The 20,278-nt window shown below is 44.7% G+C and overlaps 2 protein-coding genes across 3 annotated transcripts; both read right to left on the minus strand.

Annotated features, from left to right (window-relative positions):
* Positions 1 to 792: 792 nt before the first annotated feature.
* Positions 793 to 4,903, minus strand: LOC109786855 (proteasome subunit beta type-6). The gene is made up of 8 exons (XM_020345420.4): positions 4,483 to 4,903; positions 3,129 to 3,205; positions 2,672 to 2,727; positions 2,438 to 2,510; positions 2,244 to 2,355; positions 1,916 to 1,989; positions 1,491 to 1,565; positions 793 to 1,109 (listed from the first exon to the last, which is right to left on the minus strand). Exons 1-8 carry the CDS (start codon positions 4,622 to 4,624, stop codon positions 978 to 980), a joined length of 741 nt encoding a protein of 246 aa, XP_020201009.1. The 5' UTR covers positions 4,625 to 4,903; the 3' UTR covers positions 793 to 977.
* Positions 4,904 to 5,190: 287 nt separating this feature from the next.
* Positions 5,191 to 10,214, minus strand: LOC109786856 (leucine carboxyl methyltransferase 1 homolog). Of its 2 annotated transcripts, XM_045231078.2 has the most exons (13): positions 9,964 to 10,198; positions 9,320 to 9,408; positions 9,073 to 9,209; positions 8,739 to 8,786; positions 8,484 to 8,565; positions 7,637 to 7,739; positions 7,151 to 7,271; positions 7,019 to 7,066; positions 6,187 to 6,270; positions 6,051 to 6,115; positions 5,847 to 5,898; positions 5,708 to 5,746; positions 5,191 to 5,546 (listed from the first exon to the last, which is right to left on the minus strand). In XM_045231078.2, the coding sequence occupies exons 1-13, from the start codon at positions 10,062 to 10,064 to the stop codon at positions 5,514 to 5,516; spliced, it is 1,002 nt and encodes a 333-aa protein (XP_045087013.1). In that variant the 5' UTR covers positions 10,065 to 10,198; the 3' UTR covers positions 5,191 to 5,513. The 2 variants fall into 2 exon arrangements, with proteins under 2 accessions (XP_045087013.1, XP_045087014.1); XM_045231079.2 differs by lacking the exon at positions 6,187 to 6,270 and having other exon boundaries at positions 9,964 to 10,214.
* Between the last annotated feature and the right edge of the window lie 10,064 nt (positions 10,215 to 20,278).

Genomic DNA, 20,278 nt, shown 5'->3' on the forward strand with positions numbered 1-20,278 from the left:
TTTCACAAAACACCCTTGAACCAAAATCTAGATTGAAATTGGGTCCCTGCCGTTAAACTGCATTCCATCGTTTTTTGCAGGCACACCCTTACACATACTCTGTCCGGTGAAAAGTATACATATAGAAATTTTAGAACAAATTATGGAGTGGATAAAAAATGCATTGGAAAGGTGCAAGCTATCATCTCTCTCTCTTTAATTGCCCAACCCTCAATGAGCTAATAAGTGCATGTAGAAATTAAGAATACCATGTGTAAAATATTATTGGTCTTGATTACCGTGTGATGAGAGAGAAACATTTTTTCTACTTTAAAGTGCATTGAAAAGATAGAACTGCACTCTTTTATGGACAAATTTTAAAGTCAAATGTACACTCTTCAACGGACAGAGTGAGTACGTGAGCCAATTTTTGCACGTTGACTTTCATCAGGATCCCTATGCGGAGTAGGATAAATGCGGTGGGGGTTGACAGATTATTCACGGATTTGGCTGGAAGCGTAGACCAGTCCAAGAACTGAAATCTCCACGCCTGAAGGATGCAACCGCGAGCAGCCTCCTACTAAAAATTGCTCGCTCGGATGATGGCAGCATATGAAGGTCGCTGAATAAGTTGTGTTCCATCAAAATAACTGCCATTTTTAGTGATTAATGCGCAAGCCCAAAATGAGTCCAGCAAAATAACTGCCATCTCTATTTATCGCGATCAAACCAGCGGCATTTCAATCATTCTGTTTGAATCAGACTTCACATCTCAGCATTGATCCTTGCACGTTGCATCAGGTTCCACGGGTGTTTTCTTTTCTAAAAAATTTAGCAATCGACGCACTACTCCGAGAGAGTTGTGTTGCACAGGAGGACACGGATCCATCAAACAAGGAACATGTACTATTCATTCGTAATAACAAGGGGAAAATAAGCTGATGTGGAACAATTCGGCACAATCTCTTAACAACATTAAGCTCAAATCCAGAACAGATTCACTGGACCATGGCATCAGAGCTCCCGGCCGCGAGAATGTCGAGGAGCGAGTTCTGGGGCTCCATCTCCTCATGCCACAGTGGCAGCTTGTCGCCAGGATGGAAGCTCCTCTTCACGCCCTCCTCATTTATCTGACCAATACTCTCAAATCAGTACGGCCAAGCAAAACAGACAAGATTTTTCAACAAAAAAAGACGGGACATAAGAAACATCTAGGCACAGTTTTGGTGTCAGCCTATCCCAAATTATAGTGTCAGCAGATATTTGGTTTCAAGATTTTTACCGGTCTCTTTTTAAGAAACACATCACACGAGACCAAGTCAAATATTGGTTTTCCTTTTGAGTTATGATGACTGGTTTGGTTTCTAAAGCAATCACAAGAGACACCATGCCAGGTTGTATCATCTTTATGTTGTAGAAATAAAGTCCATTCAAATCAGCAAGTTCAAGTTTCTATGTATTTCTGAACCAAAAGAAACCAAGCATGGAATTTGTATGAAAAGAGCACTTACAGTAACGGTGCGAACAACCCCTCCACTAGCACCATCACGTGCAATAGCAAGGGAAACCACCTTCACCACAAACTTCTGTTAAGACAAGGATGAGAAGAACATGTTAGGAGACGCTGGATGTTTCCGCCCAACGATTCACGACTAATATACAATCAATATTACAAAGTACTTTTTCAATGCTAAGTATGCACCAAACTGACAGAAGAGACATCAGAAAGCTTTATTCCACTTTAAGGAAATATAAGAGCACCATTTCAAATCCCAACTACAATAAAATAAGGATGATAGACACAGAATGAGAAATGAACATAGCTTTAGACTGGACTGTGCCTACGCATTAAACAAGCTATGTCCCATAATCCGTTTTTTAGCAGAAAAGATCACCGAATACTCTCTAGTTCTTCAGAAGAAACTAAATGACATACCTCAGCTTCTTCCTGGGTCATCCCCTCTTTCCATTCATGATCCATCAATCCATACAGATAGCTGGAACCAGATCCTGAAAAAGGTCAGGGATAACATAGAAGTATAAGAACCAGCACCTGGTATAGCGTACAGCCTTACACTAAAGCTGGATTAGCACAATTGTGTGCTCAGTGTTTCTCAGCACTCAGCAGAGCCAGGTTGCAGTCAACCAGGATAAGTGTGATTAACAGAGTGCACAAGGTTTGTTGCAAAAGAGTACTCTACTCAAGGATGTCAATTTATAGGCAAGGAATGATGCACTTCTACAGTTCTGTTGGGGGACCTTACCTCCAATTGCGAATGGTTGCCTCAGAATCGTTCCACCAAGAGGGACTGAGTAAATTTGGCCTCCCTCATACTTATCCCATCCACCAACTATCATTCCAGCTTGTAACATGCTCTGGCAATGATAACAAATATCAGAAAGGACATGCTGTGTATCAAGAAGGTGAGCATTCTTGTGATGGCTACAAAAGACATACCTTGTTCTGATAGGCCAGCAACCTAACCAAGTTGGATGCGACTTTCACGGTAGCTGGTTGCCCAAGCTGAATTCTGTACAAGGAGGACAGATTTAACATCAGCTAACTTGCAAATCAAACACTCAACTGACTGCAATCATATTGACAATTGAAATTTAAGTTCTATTTAATTTATACAGTGCCATCCTACTCTGATTTAGAAGCAAAAAACTGTGTTTTGCACAGAGTACTTACGTGTGTTGGTGGAGAAAATAGCGCACATAATCTGAAATAACTTGTGTATCAGCAGCCTGCAAGATAATGAGAGGCATGCTACATGTGAGACATAGATCTTATGAACAGAAAAATGGGATATGTGACTATGAAAAATTAAAGCAGCCAATGAAAACTTATGACAGTGTTATAACTGAAGAGGTCGACTCTCCAAGAAGAATAGCAATGATAAGGCAACTACAAAATGGCACGGAAAAGCTAAATACAAAATCTTGTCTTGATAGCTTTTGTTTGTTTTGTTTATTGTCAACACCAGCAATTAAACATACCCTACTCATTGAATTAGAGAATAATTAAGAAATGAATGTAAGATTAACTTATGAGTTTACATCGGTTGCTCAAACAACTTAATGTCACAATAACACGTGATAACAACATGGGAATGTGACCAATCTTGAACATAAATAGGAACACTTACAGATCCAGAACGGCAGACATAGACATTATCAGTGAGCTGACTAATCTTGTCCGAAGCACGGTTTGCCACATACATTCCTGCGGATTAAGACCAGGGAACAACACATATTACGTTAAGGAAATAAATCCAGAGAGCACAACAGATCAATGCTAGCTTTCATTCAATTCAAGCATAAGCATTTAGACTTTGCACCAGTAAGGGAGGCATGCTGTCCAGTAGCTCAACAAGAACATGCTCAGCAATTCACAGTGATACAAGGTTCCAAATGGAGAAAGAAAACACGGCACAGAACCCCTCAAACAAAAGGAGGCACGCACATACTCTAGCTCTCACGGCCCCAGTAACAACTATCCTAGCAAACCCCTGGTTCGTTTGCATCCAATTCTATGGAAGCAAAGCCAGGCTTGTCCATGGAACTTGGTATTCCCCATATACGCAACAGCACTTGGAGTTGGAGGTCTCATTTGCTGAACCAGACATGGGGTCGAACTCCTAAACCCAAGAGGCACATCTTTCCTCCAACATAACATTAATCACGATTTCCCCTGATCTCGCAACTAGATTATACCAGGGAAAAAGTACTGAATTAGGAGAGGCGTCACACAAAACATCGTCAGGCATGTTGTCTAGTAGCTCGGTAAGAACATGCTAAGCAGTCGATTTGTTTGCGTCTAATTCTCACTGCTCCAATGATAACTACTAGTATTCTTTTTTTTTTAAGGTAAACAGTGAGAGAGTCTCTCACTGCGTCATTTCAATTAAATAAAAGGAGGACTGTACACAGAGTAAATTACATGTAGACTAGCCCATGGGGGGAGGGTGGAGGGGGGGAAGAGTACAGCAAATTATTGAAAAGAATCTACAAAGCTAGCAATGAAGGGCTTGTGTTTGTCCTTGACTCTCTAATTCTGGTAAACCCCAGACTCGTTTGCATCTACTAATTCTATGGCAAGAAAACAAGGTTTGTCCATGAAATTTGGAGTTTCGCATATATGTAACATAACAGTAGTTGGAGCTCTGATTTGCTGAACCACACCTGGTGGTACTCCCAAAGCTAAAGCTAAAGGGCGCATCTTCCCCCTAATAATTAATAATTAGATTACTCCTGTCAACTGCAAACACGGACGATTTCCCCTGATCCCGCAGCTAGATTATACCAGGTGAAAAAATACTGAATCAGGAGAGGCGTCACATAAAACATGGCGACAGCAGCAGCTGCATCCCTCGGTTTCCCCCCGCGATCTACGAGCTGAATCAGGCCTGCGACGCGCCATCTCCGACACAAACCTAACCGCTAATCCATCCAGGGGGGAACCAAAGCGAATCAAGAGGTCGGAGGGGGGAGGGGGCGTACCGGTGCTGGTCCTGGAGTCGGCGGCGAGGACGACGCCGCCGGCGTAGCAGACCCCGACGATGGTGGTGCCCATGCGGTGCTCGCCGTCGGTGGGCGCGTCGGCGGAGGAGGGGCCGCCCATGAGCGAGGAGGCGGCGTCCATGGCGGCGGAGACCGGCGAGAGCGGCTTCCGCGGCGAGCGAGCGAGCGAGATTTGGAGCGGCGACGGTGGGTTGTTTGTGCGTGCTGTGACTGCTGTCTTCTTTGGGCTCAAGAAAGAAAGGAAGGAAGGAAGAGGAAGCGAGACGCGTCGGGGGTTCGGGGCCGAGGTGTCTGGCTGGGTCGGAGTCGGGCCGGAGCGTCCGTCCGGGTCGGGCCGGGTCGCGGTGCGGCTCAGCGGGTCGTAGGAGTTCCAGTTCGGCTACAACCAAGCCTCTCCTCCGACTACAGACAGGATCGCCTTCCTCTCCTTCGGCATTTTCGTGTGTATCCACCCAAATTGAGACCGATTTACAGCAAGTGGTTCAAATTTTCTCTCTTCCAACCAAACTTGTTTCGCGACCGCGATACCGCTGCGCATGTCGAGGAACGGAATCCAATTTTTTCAGGTTCGGAAAAGGAAAAGGAGGGAAATGCTCGTAGCATGTCCTTGATTCGCAGTCCCGTAGAACCAAACTATATATCTCCTCCACTAGATTCTGATCATCCAGGCAAGGAGAACCAAGCACATGCCACACATCATATGTCATCGTATCACATAATAATCAGACTAACAACAGCATCCAGCTACTGACAACAGCCATTAAACAGATTATCAAGCAAGGCGTGCCACTAAGTTCGATCACGGGCTTCATCACAACAAAGGACGAAAAAAAGTTCACGCGCTTGCGGACATAATATGTACAATGTTATGTTACAGCCATGATTCCTTGTAAACTGAAAAAGATATCGCGGTCCAAGTACTACAAGTTTCTGTGGGGCTTCGCCGGTTCGAATAACCGTCTTGGGTACCCATGGTTCTGATGCCTGCCTGCTGCTAAAGCGGAGGAGTGCTACTCCTTGAACCCGAAATCATCGAATATCCCCTGAAAGTTGAAGACGGAGCCTGTTAGTCCTCTCGAATGTGTTTCGAGCCTTGCAACAGCGGATCGTATAGAACATATATATTCCAACATCCACAAATATGCCTGTGGGCATTTTCTACTTTAGGTAGAACAGTTGATTGCTGAAAGAGTGAAAAGCTAACCTCAGCATCATTTATCCCATATGCAACACAATAGTGTTCCTGGAAACAGATAATGTAATGCACCAGAGATCAGAAAAGCACATACATTAGCAACGATATTTGTATGGGAAACAGGATTCCTCGACTGATGGTAAATTACCTGCATCATATGCCACTCCTCAAACTCATCAAACAATTCTAGCCGCTCAATCCTGCAACCATTCAGTTCCGTGAGTTACGGCGGCAACAAAACCAAATACATGCAAAGTCACATAAACCGGAACTTAACCCCTTTTGTCAGTATCATATTGTAAACACTATGGAGTGATAAAATTTATTTTTCAGAGACTATCAGAAACATTACCTACGCCTTTCTCCACTGTCGATGAAATCATTGTATATTTTCAGCATATCCCTTGCAACAGCTCTCTGAAAAATCAAACCTAAGATTCCAGAAAAGAATTTCTATATTGTAGTTTCAGTGTTAATCAAATGTATACCTTCCATCCATGATCGAGAAAAAGTTTTTCCTTGTGACCTAAGGTTGGTGTAGCATTTATGCCAAGGAGAGGGCACCCTCTACTCTGCATTAGTAGCACAACAGGAAGTGTTAAGTTATGAATCAGTGCTACAGATGAAGTGGCAGATACCTCAGTGATGGAAGGTATACATTTGATTAAGATGCAAGAGCACCATCTATTTTCATTCATACGAGTAAGATGTACTCGGTCAATTGAGATACTAAAACAAATAGATTCATATATTTGATCGCACACTCAACATGGGAATTGACTTTAAACCGAACAGTTCCCATCATGTTGCAATTTTAGTTTGCCTTCTCACTCTTCAGTTATGGATACAATAACACCATATGCTCTCTCCTTTAATTGCCATACAGCTACCACCAATCTTTCCATAGTTTTAAAACGATTTAATAGCCATTACATAGGTTGTGGTGAATGAATCACAGCAAAGGCCGCAACTTACATTTGTTCAAGTGAGATCCCTAAATAATCTACCTGACAACTTCCACACTCAGTTGCAGACCTCGTTGAGTGTCAAGATATTAATTAACCGATATGATATTTTTTATTATAAGATACATGTTCCTCTTATTAACAAAAAGGAGGTCTCTTGATCACCGGAAACACATAACTGAACTCAAGCTATTTCTTTGTTGTCGTCAAATTAGCTGAACTTTATCATAGAAATAGAAATGGTATTCAAGCATATATTTCCTACATAAAACAATATACCAAAATTTTCAACCATTCCTCAAGACAAATGGTTCATGCACCACAGTGAAAGTGCGAAACACAGGTAAAAAGGTACCTCAAGATTCCTAATCATTTGCTCCCCAAATGCATCATCTGGATGGATCTGCATCAACGTAGGAGTCAACAGTGCCAAAAGCTAACAAATATAAGGGTGCAAAAGAGTACATCAATGAGAGAATTGTTCAACCTGCTCATATAAGAAAAAAATTGCACTGGAGAACTTTTCGGATGCCCAACTAACAATTGCATCGGTTGAAGTTGGATCTAAGTAAATTAGAACACACTCTGCAATTATAAAGGTCGGCAAGCTGATGACAACAGAAAGATTTATCAAAAGCTTGAAAAGCTGGCTTGTGATTCAAGTCAACAATGGAAATAACTCTGCAGCATAACTTCAAGCCAATCAAATTATCATTAGCAGATAAAATAGATTCTCATCCAAACTAATCCAAAAGTGAACCAAGATATGTTCAATAACGACGATAGAAAATCCTATTTTTCAGTTGATGTGACATTACGATTGTGCGTTAATATAAACATGACGTAAAATTTAGTTATAACATGTGAGCATCATGTAGGGTAGAAAATTTGATTAAGCTAACAGAACGTGGCCACTTTGTACAGCATAAAGGGACTAAAAAAATGAAGAGAACATAGGATGCATATAACATACCTTGGGTCCATTTCAGCCATGCGAATAACTGCGTCTAGCTTCGGTATATCACGAATATCAGCAGAAAATAGCTTGTAATTTGTACTTGTCACTTCACCTTTTTCTGAAATATTTGGCTACTGTCAATTATTGTGCAGGCACATGGAGAATGGAGAAATACCAAATTCAGTGACAAGGAATGATCACTTCAACAGTTCAACTTACAATTGTTAGAACTAAGACTGATACATTTTCTGCTCAAGTTCTAACAAAGGGAAATTTTCTTCCAGACAGAATGAAAGATGGAAGTATAACATAAACTTTCTCCTACAATAACCAACAGGCCATGCTTCCTACCATAAATCTAACTCACTATAAGCCAACACACGTCATGTTATAACCAATGGGAGTGCCTAATTTGAAAGAAACCTGGATAAATAAACCAAAAAATTAAAGCTGTCAAATTTGGTAGTGACTACAAAACAAAACAAAAATCATTCTTGCTTGTTGTTAACAATATTATATTTCTGGAAAAGATACATCAACCAAGATAACATGTGCACAAGATATGCAAAAAAAGGAATTGTGGTGGCATGAGTGGACAAGTTTAGAACATGTTTGGTTCAAGATTAATGTGCCACAGGTAAGCCCAAGCAGTGTGTAGAATGTGACAAACAAAATTGAAGCCACACGTATGGAAAAGGTTGGTAAATGATTGTGTCGGTGACACATGAACCATATGAGTAGCCAGCCACAACCATGACCAGAACCAAACACATGACACAGAAATTGTGGCAAATTGAATGCTCTTAGATGCACATAGGGCTAGGCAGGCAGTAGAAAACAATTAGAGTAATGAGAGAACTACCTATTGAAATAGAAGCATCAGGTCCTAATTTTTCTTTCATGTCATTATAGTGGTTGATGATGGCAGCCTTTTTGCTGGTTACCTGCAAAACATCAGAAGTTGTCAGAAATTACTTGCTTGTACAAAGATAAGAAGCTGGTGTTCAGAAGGAAGATACAATATATTAACGAGCATAGTAAAAAATTTACACAGAAATGATACTGTGTGGAGTAGTAAGATACACTTGAATACATAAAGCAAAAAACAAATCCATACCTCCTGAAAATCCAGCTCTACATAAAGGTATGGAGCAAGCCCTTCATCCTACAATAAAAATACAAGGCAGAAATAGAAATGGGTAAATCAATACTATAAAAGCACCATCTCAATTTATGTAGTTTGACCTTCATCGCTTCCTCCAACCAAAACAGAAAATAGTTCATCCACATGAATACTGGAACGCAGTCAGCTAGTTAATGACAATGAAGATGAAGGACACAGCGGATTTAGGTTTAGCTTAAATGTTTTGTGATGCATATTAAATGGGCCAGGAAATGGGTAGTAAGCAGCAACTCGTGAAATACATGAAACATGGAGTTAGGATACTAACCTGCAACTGGAAAAATGTCGTGTCAAAGCCAGCGCCAAGAGATAATATCTGTTTCCTCTTCTGATCATCACTGCCACTCCCAGCATTGAGGAACTGGAGCATAAGTTTCCTAAGAACAGACCAGCGGGCATAGTAGCCTTTGCGAAGTCATTTGAAGATAAAGAAATTAGAACCTTAACATGATTAGAACCTTAACATGACTTAAATTCAGAGAACCATATTAGAAATATATAGAGGCACTACGCACCACGATTGATTATTGGAGCCCTTTTTGTTGTCCGCCTAACAAAATGGTGCACGTAATCATCCTTCATGTACCCTTTGGTAACACAGGACCTGCAAATCAAGATGATCATGTCACATGGGTAACATATATAAGTCAGCCCCCCAAGTCTGCTCTGCACCTCAAGCACTTAACTTAACTACGAAGTGTCTATTATCTGCTAACCGCAATTCAGGCCGTCAATTGACTCGATTAAGAACGATCCATAGCACAAATAGAGTTTAGTTATACAGTCACATTTCTGTCTCACTGTATAATCCCTTGCAGAAAGGGGCCGGCCAAAAGGGGAATGGGAGAACAGATAAGCTAAGAGCAGATTTCATATGGAACTAGGACTGGCCAGCTAGACGAAACAGCATGGCGCACGAAGCAAACCCTGGCTGAAACGCTCCCGTGGCCTCGATCTGCCGCGACGGAAAGCGCGCAAGCACACGAGCTGAGCATCCGACGAGCTAGTCGAGCTCGTTCCTACAAATCACAGCCGCTACTACAGCAACGGAGAACGCACACGCGTGCTGGAAAGCAGTGGAAAATGAGGCGGAGCGACGCGGCGGGGTGGGGAAGGAAGGAAGGGGGGGGGGGGGGGGGGGGGGGGGGGGGGGCGTTACAGCTTGCTCGCCGCGGCGTCGTCGTTGGTGGCCTGCACGGCGGCCGGGCTGCTCCTCGCGGCGGCGATGCCGCCTCCCGCCTCCGCCTCCGCCGGCTCCATTCGGGCGGCGCGCGGATCGGCGAATCGGTCGGGCGCCGGCGGCAGGACGCGTCGGCGACGGGGCGACGGGATGAGAGCCGGTGCGGTGCGGTGCGGTGCTTGCACGAGAGGCGACAGGGGCCGGAGGAAGAGGAAACACGGGGACTGGTGGAGATGGGCCCCCGACCTAGCCTCCTGACGGATGTGGAGTTGGGCCGAAGGTTTTGCCCGTGTGCAGCCCAAATAACCACACAGGCCTCTGGACCAGACAACCACGGCTACAAAAAAACGAACTAACTAGAGAGCGCCTGTTCCCAGCCTCCCCAAGGGTCACTTGGGGGATGGGTGGCGCTCTCTCAACCGCCGCCGCATGTCGCATTCAGGACGCTTTCTCTGGGTTTTATTTTTTTCGGCATGCATTTTCGGCTTTTTAGATAGATTTTTGGCTTTTCGGTTTTTCACCGGTCTTCCTTAGATTTTGAATATAAAAATATTACGTGAAAAGACACATTTTCTTTTTTTCCCTTTTTCGCAAGAGGCAAGGATTTTGCTTCTGCGAGAGGCATGGTTTTGCTTCCGCGAGCCGTGCCTCTCGGAAACAAAAAAACGTGTTTTCTCTTCTTTATTTCCTTCCGCGATAGGCACGGTTTTGCTTCCGCGTGCCTCTCGAAAATGGCTTTCGGAAAGGAAAAAAAGTGCTCTCGGTATGGTTTTTTCGACCGATTTTTTCGTGAAAAAAAAGTGCGTCAAAACCTATCAACATAGGATCTAGTTTTGAATATCTCGACACGAGGAATCTAACGGTGAAAACGGTTCAAGATTTGGACACACGATTTAAGAGATAAATTGTTTTGAATAAACGGATCTACGGAAAGTAGGAAAACTCCCAGGTTGCGACAAGTGACGCACATGCAGCACGCCACTTGTCGCAAAATGGGGAGGTGGAAGTGATTGGAAGGACTACTCTTCAATTAGTGATTTCGGCCCCCTCAAAAAAAAATTAGTGATTTCGGACAACCAAAGTAGTCTTTGGACCAGAAATCTTCCTCACCCTTCAACGTCTATTAAGGTGAAATAAAAAAGTTCCCTAAAAAAAGGTGAAAACACTAGTTAAGGGTTATCCCTTGCAAAGATCTCTCTCCACCTTCAGGTGTTGACAAAATGACGCATGCATATGCGCCGCTCCCCGTAACCTAGAAGTTTATTTAAAATATTTTTTCTCAGAAACCATGAGTCCAAATACTGAACCATTTCCACTGTTGAATCACGTTCAGATCTTCAAATATTTTTTCATGTAAAATCAGAAAAATAAAAGTCAGTAACCAGAAAAATGAATATAGAAAAGTACAAAAGGAAGCCGCTTTTTTGGAAGCACAGATTGTGCTCGCAAAGCAAATATGTGTTTTTTGCGGAAGTAGATGTTATGTTTTTCCCTTTTCATGAAAGCACAATTGCGTTTTTTCCTTTTTGAGAAGCACAAATGTACTTCTAGTGGAGGCACATGCTATTTTTCCTATGAAAGGTCGGTATGTGATTCTGGCGAAAACAAATTTGTGCCTTCATGAGAAGAATTTTTCTGCTTCTCATGAAAGCAAATGTTGCGCTTTTCGTGGAGACGCAAGTTGTGCTTCTGATGCAAGTGCGGTCCGTGCTTCACGTGGAAGCAAATATGTGCTTTCACGAGAAGCAAAAGCTAGGTTGTGCTTTCACGAGAAATAGAGCTAGGTTGTGCTTCTCGCGGAAGCAAATCAATGCCTCTACAAAGAGCACAACACAGTTAAATTTGCTTCGTACGAAAGCAAATATGATCGAGTGAGGCGTTTAGGAGGCCAAGCTCCATGGAACCCTTTATTTTTGAAAAAACAAAAATTTAATATTTTCGATTTCAAAAGAATCTGAAAAAATATGCAAGTATACAAAGTCACAAAGATGAAGTGTATATGTGTGTAAAAACTCAAGATGAAATACCTTGAAATGTGACTTATGCAAAAAAGAGAAATTCATTGACTTTGAGGATGAATAGTATCATGTGTTTAAAATCCTCATATTTGTCTTTTTTGCATGACCCTTGTTTCAACGTCTTTTGTCATGAAAATTTACACATATATACATTATGCATTCATGCATATGTGTATTTTTTCATAATTTTCTAAAATCTATAAATATGAATTTTGATGAAATTTGAAAAATGCTTTTGGAGGCCTCCATGGAGCTTGGCCTCCAAAAGGCATTTTTGAATATGATCGAACTATATAGAAATAAGACTTTTGGTCCGTGTATGCTGAATGGTTGCCACGTGATCGACTTGCGACACACACCCGTCCGAGTATCCGATCCCACGAAGCTCTCCCATCACCACGTGCACAACACCTTTGCAGTTAAGTATTTAGGGCGTGTTTGGATCCTCTCCGCTCCTCAGCTCCGCTCCCGGAGTTGGTGCAGCGATAAACTCCATGGAGTAGTAAATGGGGAGTGAAGCTGGTTGTAGGCAAAAAATTGGTTGGGCCGACCCATTTAACCAGTAGGCTGGTTACGATTTGAAGGTTCCAACCCTGGTTTCTATCGGTTTTAGAAACTTTCTAGAAGGTTCCTGAAGCCTTTTTTGTTTGCTTTCTTTACCGGTTATTTATTTTATTCTACTTCTCTATTTTTATTTTTCCCTTTTATGTTTATTTTCCTTTCCATTTTTGTTTTTTCTTGTTCAAGTTTATATTCCTTCTGTTCAGAAATTTCAAAAAATCCATTTTTGCAAAAATCCCAAAATGTCGTTTTCGCAAAACGTTGGGAAATTTTAAATACTTTTCATTTTTCAAAAAAATCCATTCTTTAAAATCAAAAAATAGTTCCCCATTTTAAAATAATTTGTTCTTAAATTAGAAATAAAATTTGGGAAGTAAAAATTGCATTTAAAAAATGTTCAGATTTAAAATAATCCTGTTTTGGAAAATATTCTGGAATTTCCAAAAAATGATCATGCTCATAGAATTGTTTGTGTTTTACAAAAAATATAATTTCAAAAAGAAACTTTTTATTTTTCAAAAGTATTCATTATTTCATGAAATGTTTGCTTCTTAGGAAATGGTAATAAACTTTGAATTTCTGAATAATTTTTGGAACCACATGTTTTTGGAATTTATGATTTTTTTGGAAAATACAAATCATTTGTTGAAATTCCAAACATAATTTGAAATACAAACTTTCTGGAGTTGCAATTTGTTTTTTAATTTTGGGACATTGTTTGAAGTTTCAAACATTTTAGAAACATGGGAAAAAAATTTGAAAAATAAAAAACGAAAAAGAAACAAAAAAATATAAAGTAAGTAATAAGAAAGACTTAGAAACACAAACCCCTAAAAAGTAGTAAAGAAAGAAAAACAGAAAAAACCAGCATGCCCTGTGCATCGTTGATGGGCTGGCCCAGTCGGTCGCTGCCTATGCAAAAGGCGACCGTGACACAATTAGCACGAAATAGGACCACCTGCCGCAGTCTGAGGTCCATTGCAACCAAACCTAGGCAACAGGCCCATGCCTCACGAGCCTAGGTGGGAGCACGCGTTTGTGGCCCGTGGGATGCCTGGCCTGGCACACGGATCGTGCCTGGCCCACGGCACGCCTGGGACCATGCTTGGGCGCCTAGGCGAGGCCCTCGTGTTGGCTCGACACATTTATTAGGGTGTCGGACCAGGCGGGAAAGTCCCGTTAGGCACGCGTGGGGGAGCGGCCCGTTTTAGCCTCTCTTGTTTTGCAAAATTTCAAATTTTTAGCCGTTGGAGGGGTAAATTGGTTGGAAATTTGCCAAAATTTTGCTATAAATAGGGCTGCCCACCTCCCTCATTTCCCTCTCTCAAACATGGCTGATCACAACCAGTTTTCCCTTCCAAGCATGTGATTTCGATTTTGACATACCCGACTATGCCCCGAGACTCGGTTGTGTCCTCTCAAATATAAGCGCCAGCCGATGCGGTGCTTATAATATTTGTGGACTTAAACTGGATAAGGGTTCGGCTAGGTCCGGTTTAACACCTCAAAACAAAAAAGTTGAGTAGTTATGCGGTTTCTGAGGATCGGCTAGAGATGCTCTTACGCATATAAATCGCTGTGAAACGACCAATAAACTTGCAAGGAGTTAGTGTATATAAGCAGGTACCCAAGCTCAGCCACAGTTTGCCAAACATGACTCGTAAATAGTCTGGACACTTACATAGCAACATTGTTCCTTACCTGTAGCTTGCTTGTGCGTACCTTGATTTTTGTTTTCTACTCCCTCTGTCCGGAATTAGTTGACGCTCAAACAGATGTATTTCAGTACTAGATACATCCATTTGAGCGTCAACTAATTCTGGACAGAGGAAGTACTTAGTAATAAACTAGAAAGGAGATCTTTTTTTGGCCAGTTTTATATTTCTGGCCTTAATTAAGAGACATGACAAGAGCTAATTAGTTGTATCTTTCCCTTTGCTTGGTTGCAGCGTTTGTGACTCCCATACTTTATACATACGGAACCATCCCAGCATATGCTGCCCCCTGCGCTTTCTTGCAGATCTTCTCCATCAAAGTCATGGAGAATGAACAGTAGAAAATCAGGTGGCCAGTGGAGGTATACGGCTTCTGGTAGAACCAGGGATCCTACCGGACCTGCTCCGTAGGTTGTAGGAGGAGGATGGAGTAGGGCGAGGCGATGAGCGGGCGCGCCGGCGACTGGGCGCCGTCGCGTAGGAGGAGGATGGCGGAGGCGGCTAGGGTTAGAGGCGGCTAGGGTTCCGGCTCCTCGCGTAGGAGGAGGATGGCGGAGGCGGCTAGGGTTAGAGGCGGCTAGGGTTCCGGCTCCTCGCGTAGGAGGAGGATGGCGGAGGCGGCTAGGGTTAGAGGCGGCTAGGGTTCCGGCTCCTCTGGGAGCCGGGCAATAGAGATAATATTCTTCTTATTGCTTGATTCCAAAAAGAGTCTTACAGCCTATATTTATAACCTAGATAACTTGCATAAGAATTAACCTAAGATAACTTGTGGGCTAAGATTGCCCGGTGGGCCTAGCTAAACCGGCCATAACACTTCTCCCCGCCTGCACAAACAGCTCGTCCTCGAGCTGTAAGGTGGGGAAGCGCTTGCGGAACTCCTCGAGGCGATCAACCAGCGTCAAACACCTTCTCGACAGCTGGGGCGACCAGGTCGGCGGCGACGGCGTCCTCCGGAATGTAGTCTGCAACCTCCAGGTAGAAGAGTCGCGGGCAGGCATGGCCGGGCGTGTAGGGCTCGTCGCAGGTGAAGCACAACCCTTGGCGGCGATGCTCGAGTAGCTCGGCTGAGGTGAGTCGGCCGAACGGGCGCGCCGCGGTCTCGGCGAGGGGTGCCGCAGAAGCCTGCGCAGGCCCACCCTGCGCGGAATCCGGCCCGGGTAGCGACCCAGCGGTCCGGAACGGTGATTCCTGCTGGATGGCCACCGCGCGGCGCTCGAACGCGCGGGCGTAGTACATGGCCGACTGGAGATCTTGGGGTCCCCGAAGCTCCACGTCCACGCGGATGTGATCCGAAAGTCCACCGACAAAGAGGTCGGCCCGCTGCTGCGCCGTCACACCCGACGCATGGCATGCCAGGGCCTGGAAACGGTCGGCGTAGTCCTGCACCGTGGAGGTGAAGGGAAGGCGGACGAGCTTCGCCAGGCGGCTCCCGCGCACCGGAGGCCCAAAGCGAAGGAGGCAGAGCTCGCGGAAGCGCTCCCAAGGGGGCATGGCGCCCTCGTCCTGCTCGAGGGCGTAATACCAGGTCTGTGCCGCGCCGCGGAGGTGGTACGAGGCGAGCCAGGTACGCTCCGATGCGAGGGTGCGCTGCCCGCGAAAGAACTGGTCGCACTGGTTGAGCCAGTTGAGGGGGTCCTCCGTGCCGTCATAGGTGGCGAAGTCGATCTTGGCGAACCGCGGCGGTGTCTGTGCCGGAGCGCCGTGTCGAACTGGCTCGGAGGAGCGGAGCAGGGCGGCAGGTGGTCCCTGGTCGGGGTACTCCGGGTAGGGACCGGCGGAACCGGATGGCCCAACGAACTGCGGGAATGGAGTCGGCTGTTCGGGGGCTGTGGTGTAGACCGGCGATGGAGAAGACCCAGCTGCCCACGCTGGAAGTGGCGACGGGGAGGGCGGAAACCGGACCTGATGGATCGGGAGGCCGGTCGGCGAGGGTACCCTCGAGCTGGGTAGGGGCGGCGCCGGTGGGTGCAACGGCATCAGCGGGGGCGGCGCCGGTCGGTGCAGCGGCAGCAGCGGGGGCTGGACGGGGGCAGCGGCTGTCAGGGATGGCAACGGCTGCAGGTTCCAGAGGGGCGTCGTCGATGGTGGCGGCGGCAGATGTTAGGGAACGTAGCAGAAATTCAAAATTTTCTACGCATCACCAAGATCAATCTATGGAGTTTACTAGCAACGAGAGGGAAGGAGTGCATCTACATACCCTTGTAGATCGCGAGCGGAAGCGTTCAAGAGAACGGGGTTGATGGAGTCGTACTCGTCGTGATCCAAATCACCGATGATCCTAGCGCCGAACGTACGGCACCTCCGCGTTCAACACACGTACGGAGCAGCGACGTCTCCTCCTTCTTGATCCAGCAAGGGGGGAGGAGAGGTTGATGGAGATCCAGCAGCACGACGGCGTGGTGGTGGAAGTAGCGGGATCCCGGCAGGGCTTCACCAAGCGCAAGCGAGGAGGAAGAGGTGTCACGGGAGGGAGAGGGAGGCGCCAGGGCTTAGGTATTGCTGCCCTCCCTTCCCCCCACTATATATAGGGCCAAGGGAGAGGGGGGCGCAGCCTTGGCCCTTCCTCCAAGGAAGGGTGCGGCCAAGGGGGAGTCCTTCCCCCCCCCAAGGCACCTCGGAGGTGCCTTCCCCCTTTAGGACTCTCCCTTTTCCTTATCTCTTGGCGCATGGGCCTCTTGGGGCTGGTGCCCTTGGCCCATATAGGCCAAGGCGCACCCCCTACAGCCCATGTGGCCCCCCGGGGCTGGTGGACCCCCTTGGTGGACCCCCGGACCCCTTTCGGCACTCCCGGTACAATACCGATAAAGTGCGAAACTTTTCCGGCGACCAAAATAAGACTTCCCATATATAAATCTTTACCTCCGGACCATTCCGAAACTCCTCGTGACGTCCGGGATCTCATCCGGGACTCCGAACAACTTTCGGGTTACCGCATACTAATATCTCTATAACCCTAGCGTCACCGAACCTTAAGTGTGTAGACCCTACGGGTTCGGGAACCATGCAGACATGACCGAGACGTTCTCCGGTCAATAACCAACAGCGGGATCTGGATACCCATGTTGGCTCCCACATGTTCCACGATGATCTCATCGGATGAACCACGATGTCGGGGATTCAATCAATCCCGTATTCAATTCCCTTTGTCAATCGGTATGGTACTTGCCCGAGATTCGATCGTCGGTATCCTGATACCTTGTTCAATCTCGTTACCGGCAAGTCTCTTTACTCGTTCCGTAACTCACATCATCCCGTGATCAACTCCTTGGTCACACTGTGCACATTATGATGATGTCCTACCGAGTGGGCCCAGAGATACCTCTCCGTTTACACGGAGTGACAAATCCCAGTCTCGATTCGTGCCAACCCAACAGACACTTTCGGAGATACCTGTAGTGCACCTTTATAGCCACCCAGTTACGTTGTGACGTTTGGTGCACCCAAAGCATTCCTACGGTATCCGGGATTTGCACAATCTCATGGTCTAAGGAACTGATACTTGACATTAGAAAAGCTCTGAGCAAACGAACTACACGATCTTGTGCTAGGCTTAGGATTGGGTCTTGTCCATCACATCATTCTCCTAATGATGTGATCCCGTTATCAACGACATCCAATGTCCATGGTCAGGAAACCGTAACCATCTATTGATCAACGAGCTAGTCAACTAGAGGCTTACTAGGGACATGGTGTTGTCTATGTATCCACACATGTATCTGAGTTTCCTATCAATACAATTCTAGCATGGATAATAAACGATTATCATGAACAAGGAAATATAATAATAACCAATTTATTATTGCCTCTAGGGCATATTTCCAACAGTCTCCCACTTGCACTAGAGTCAATAATCTAGTTCACATCACCATGTGATTAACACTCATAGGTCACATCACCATGTGACCAACATCCAAAGAGTTTACTAGAGTCAACAATCTAGTTCACATCACTATGTGATTAACACTCAATGAGTTCTGGTTTGATCATGTTATGCTTGTGAGAGAGGTTATTAGTCGACGGGTCTGAACCTTTCAGATCCGTGTGTGCTTTACGAATATCTATGTCATCTTGTGGATGCTACCACGCGCTATTTGGAGCCATTTCAAATAATTGCTCTACTATACGAATCCGGTTTACTACTCAGAGTCATCCGGATTAGTGTCAAAGTTCGCATCGACGTAACCCTTTACGACGAACTCCCTTTCACCTCCATAATCGAGAAAAATCCTTAGTCCACTAGGTACTAAGGATAAGTTCGACCGCTGTCATGAGATCCTTTCCCGGATCACTATTGTACCCTCTTGACCAACTCATGGCAAGGACACTACATGTGCGGTACACAGCATAGCATACTATAGAGCCTACGTCTAAAGCATAGGGGACGACCTTCGTCCTTTCTCTATCTTCTGCTGTGGTCAGGTCTTGAGTCTTACTCAATACTCACACCTTGTAACACAGCCAAGAACTCCTTCTTTGCTGATCTATTTTGAACTCTTTCAAAATCATGTCAAGGTGTGCGTTCTTTGAAAGTATCATCAGGTGTCTTGATCTATCTCTATAGATCTTGATGCCCAATATGTAAGCAGCTTTATTCAGGTCTTCCTTTGAAAAACTCCTTTCAAACAACCCTTTATGCTTTCCAGAAATTTTACATCATTTCGGATCAACAATATGTCATTCACATATACTTATCAGAAATGTTGTAGCGCTCCCACTCACTTTATTGTAAATACAAGTTTCTAACAAACTTTGTATAAACCCAAAAACTTTGATCACTCCATCAGAGCGTATATTCTGACTCCGAGATGCTTGCTCTAGTCCTTGGAAGGATCGCTGGAGCTAGCATACCTTTTAGCATCCTTAGGATCGACAAAACCTTTCTGATTGTATCACATACAACCTTTCCTTATGAAAACTGGTAAGGAAACTTGTTTTGACATCCATCTGCCAGATTTCATAAATGCAGCTAATGCTAACATGATTCCGACGGACTTTAAGCATCGCTACGGATGGGAAAATCTCATCGTAGTCAACTCCTTGAACTTGTGGAAATACTCTTTGCCACAAGTCGAGCTTCATAGACGGTAACATTACCGTCCATGTCCGTCTTCTTCTCAAAGATCCATTTATCTCGGATTTCATGGCTTCTAACCATTTGTCGGAATATGGGCCCACCATCGCTTCTCCATAGCTCGTAGGTTCATTGTTGTCTAACAACATGACTTTCAAGACAGGATCACGTACCACTCTGAAGTAGCACGCATCCTCGTCGTCCTATGAGGTTTGGTAGTGACTTGATCTGAAGTTTCATGATCACTATCATAAGCTTCCACTTCAATTGGTGTAGGTGCCACAGGAACAACTTTCTGTGCCCTGCTACACACTAGTTGAAGTGACGGTTCAATAACCTTATCAAGTCTCCACCATCCTCCCACTCATTTCTTTCGAGAGAAACTTTTCCTCGAGAAAGGACTCGTTTCTAGAGGCAATTACTTTTGCTTCCAGATCTGAAATAGGAGGTATGCCCAACTGTTTTGGGTATTCTATGAAGATGCATTTATCCGCTTTGGGTTCGAGCTTATCAGCCTGAAACTTTTTCACATAAGCATCGCAGCCCCAAACCTTTAAGAAACGACAACTTAGGTTTCTCTAAACGGTGTCGTCTCAACGGAATTGCGTGGTGCCCCTTTTAAAGTGAATGCGGTTGTCTCTAATGCCTAACCCATAAACGATAGTGGTAATTCGATAAGAAACATCATGGTATGCACTATATCCAATAGGGTGCAGTTATGATGTTCGGACACACCATCACACTATGGTGTTCCAGGCGGTGTTAATTGTGAAACACTTTCCACAATGTCTTAATTGTGTGCCAAACTCGTAACTCAGATATCTCTATGATCATATCATAGACATTTTATCCTCTTGTCACGACGATCTCCAACTTCACTCTGAAATTACTTGAACCTTTCAATAATTCAGACTTGTGTTTCATCAAGT

This window comes from Aegilops tauschii, chromosome 7 (assembly GCF_002575655.3).
Source record: "Aegilops tauschii subsp. strangulata cultivar AL8/78 chromosome 7, Aet v6.0, whole genome shotgun sequence".
NCBI classification, from domain to species: Eukaryota; Viridiplantae; Streptophyta; class Magnoliopsida; order Poales; family Poaceae; genus Aegilops; species Aegilops tauschii.

What these genes read in the sequence shown, in the direction of transcription:
- LOC109786856 (XM_045231078.2), bottom strand. Translation starts at nt 10,064, where the DNA reads ATGGAGCCGGCGGAGGCGGAGGCGGGAGGCGGCATCGCCGCCGCGAGG. An exon ending in AAATGATTAGGAATCTTGAG is followed by an intron (nt 6,271 to 7,018) that starts GTACCTTTTTAC and finishes CTACTAATGCAG; the next exon opens with AGTAGAGGGTGCCCTCTCCT. An exon ending in TTCTCGATCATGGATGGAAG is followed by an intron (nt 6,116 to 6,186) that starts GTATACATTTGA and finishes TTGATTTTTCAG; the next exon opens with AGAGCTGTTGCAAGGGATAT.
- LOC109786855 (XM_020345420.4), bottom strand. Translation starts at nt 4,624, where the DNA reads ATGGACGCCGCCTCCTCGCTCATGGGCGGCCCCTCCTCCGCCGACGCG. An exon ending in CGACTCCAGGACCAGCACCG is followed by an intron (nt 3,206 to 4,482) that starts GTACGCCCCCTC and finishes CTTAATCCGCAG; the next exon opens with GAATGTATGTGGCAAACCGT. An exon ending in ATGTCTGCCGTTCTGGATCT is followed by an intron (nt 2,728 to 3,128) that starts GTAAGTGTTCCT and finishes ATTATCTTGCAG; the next exon opens with GCTGCTGATACACAAGTTAT.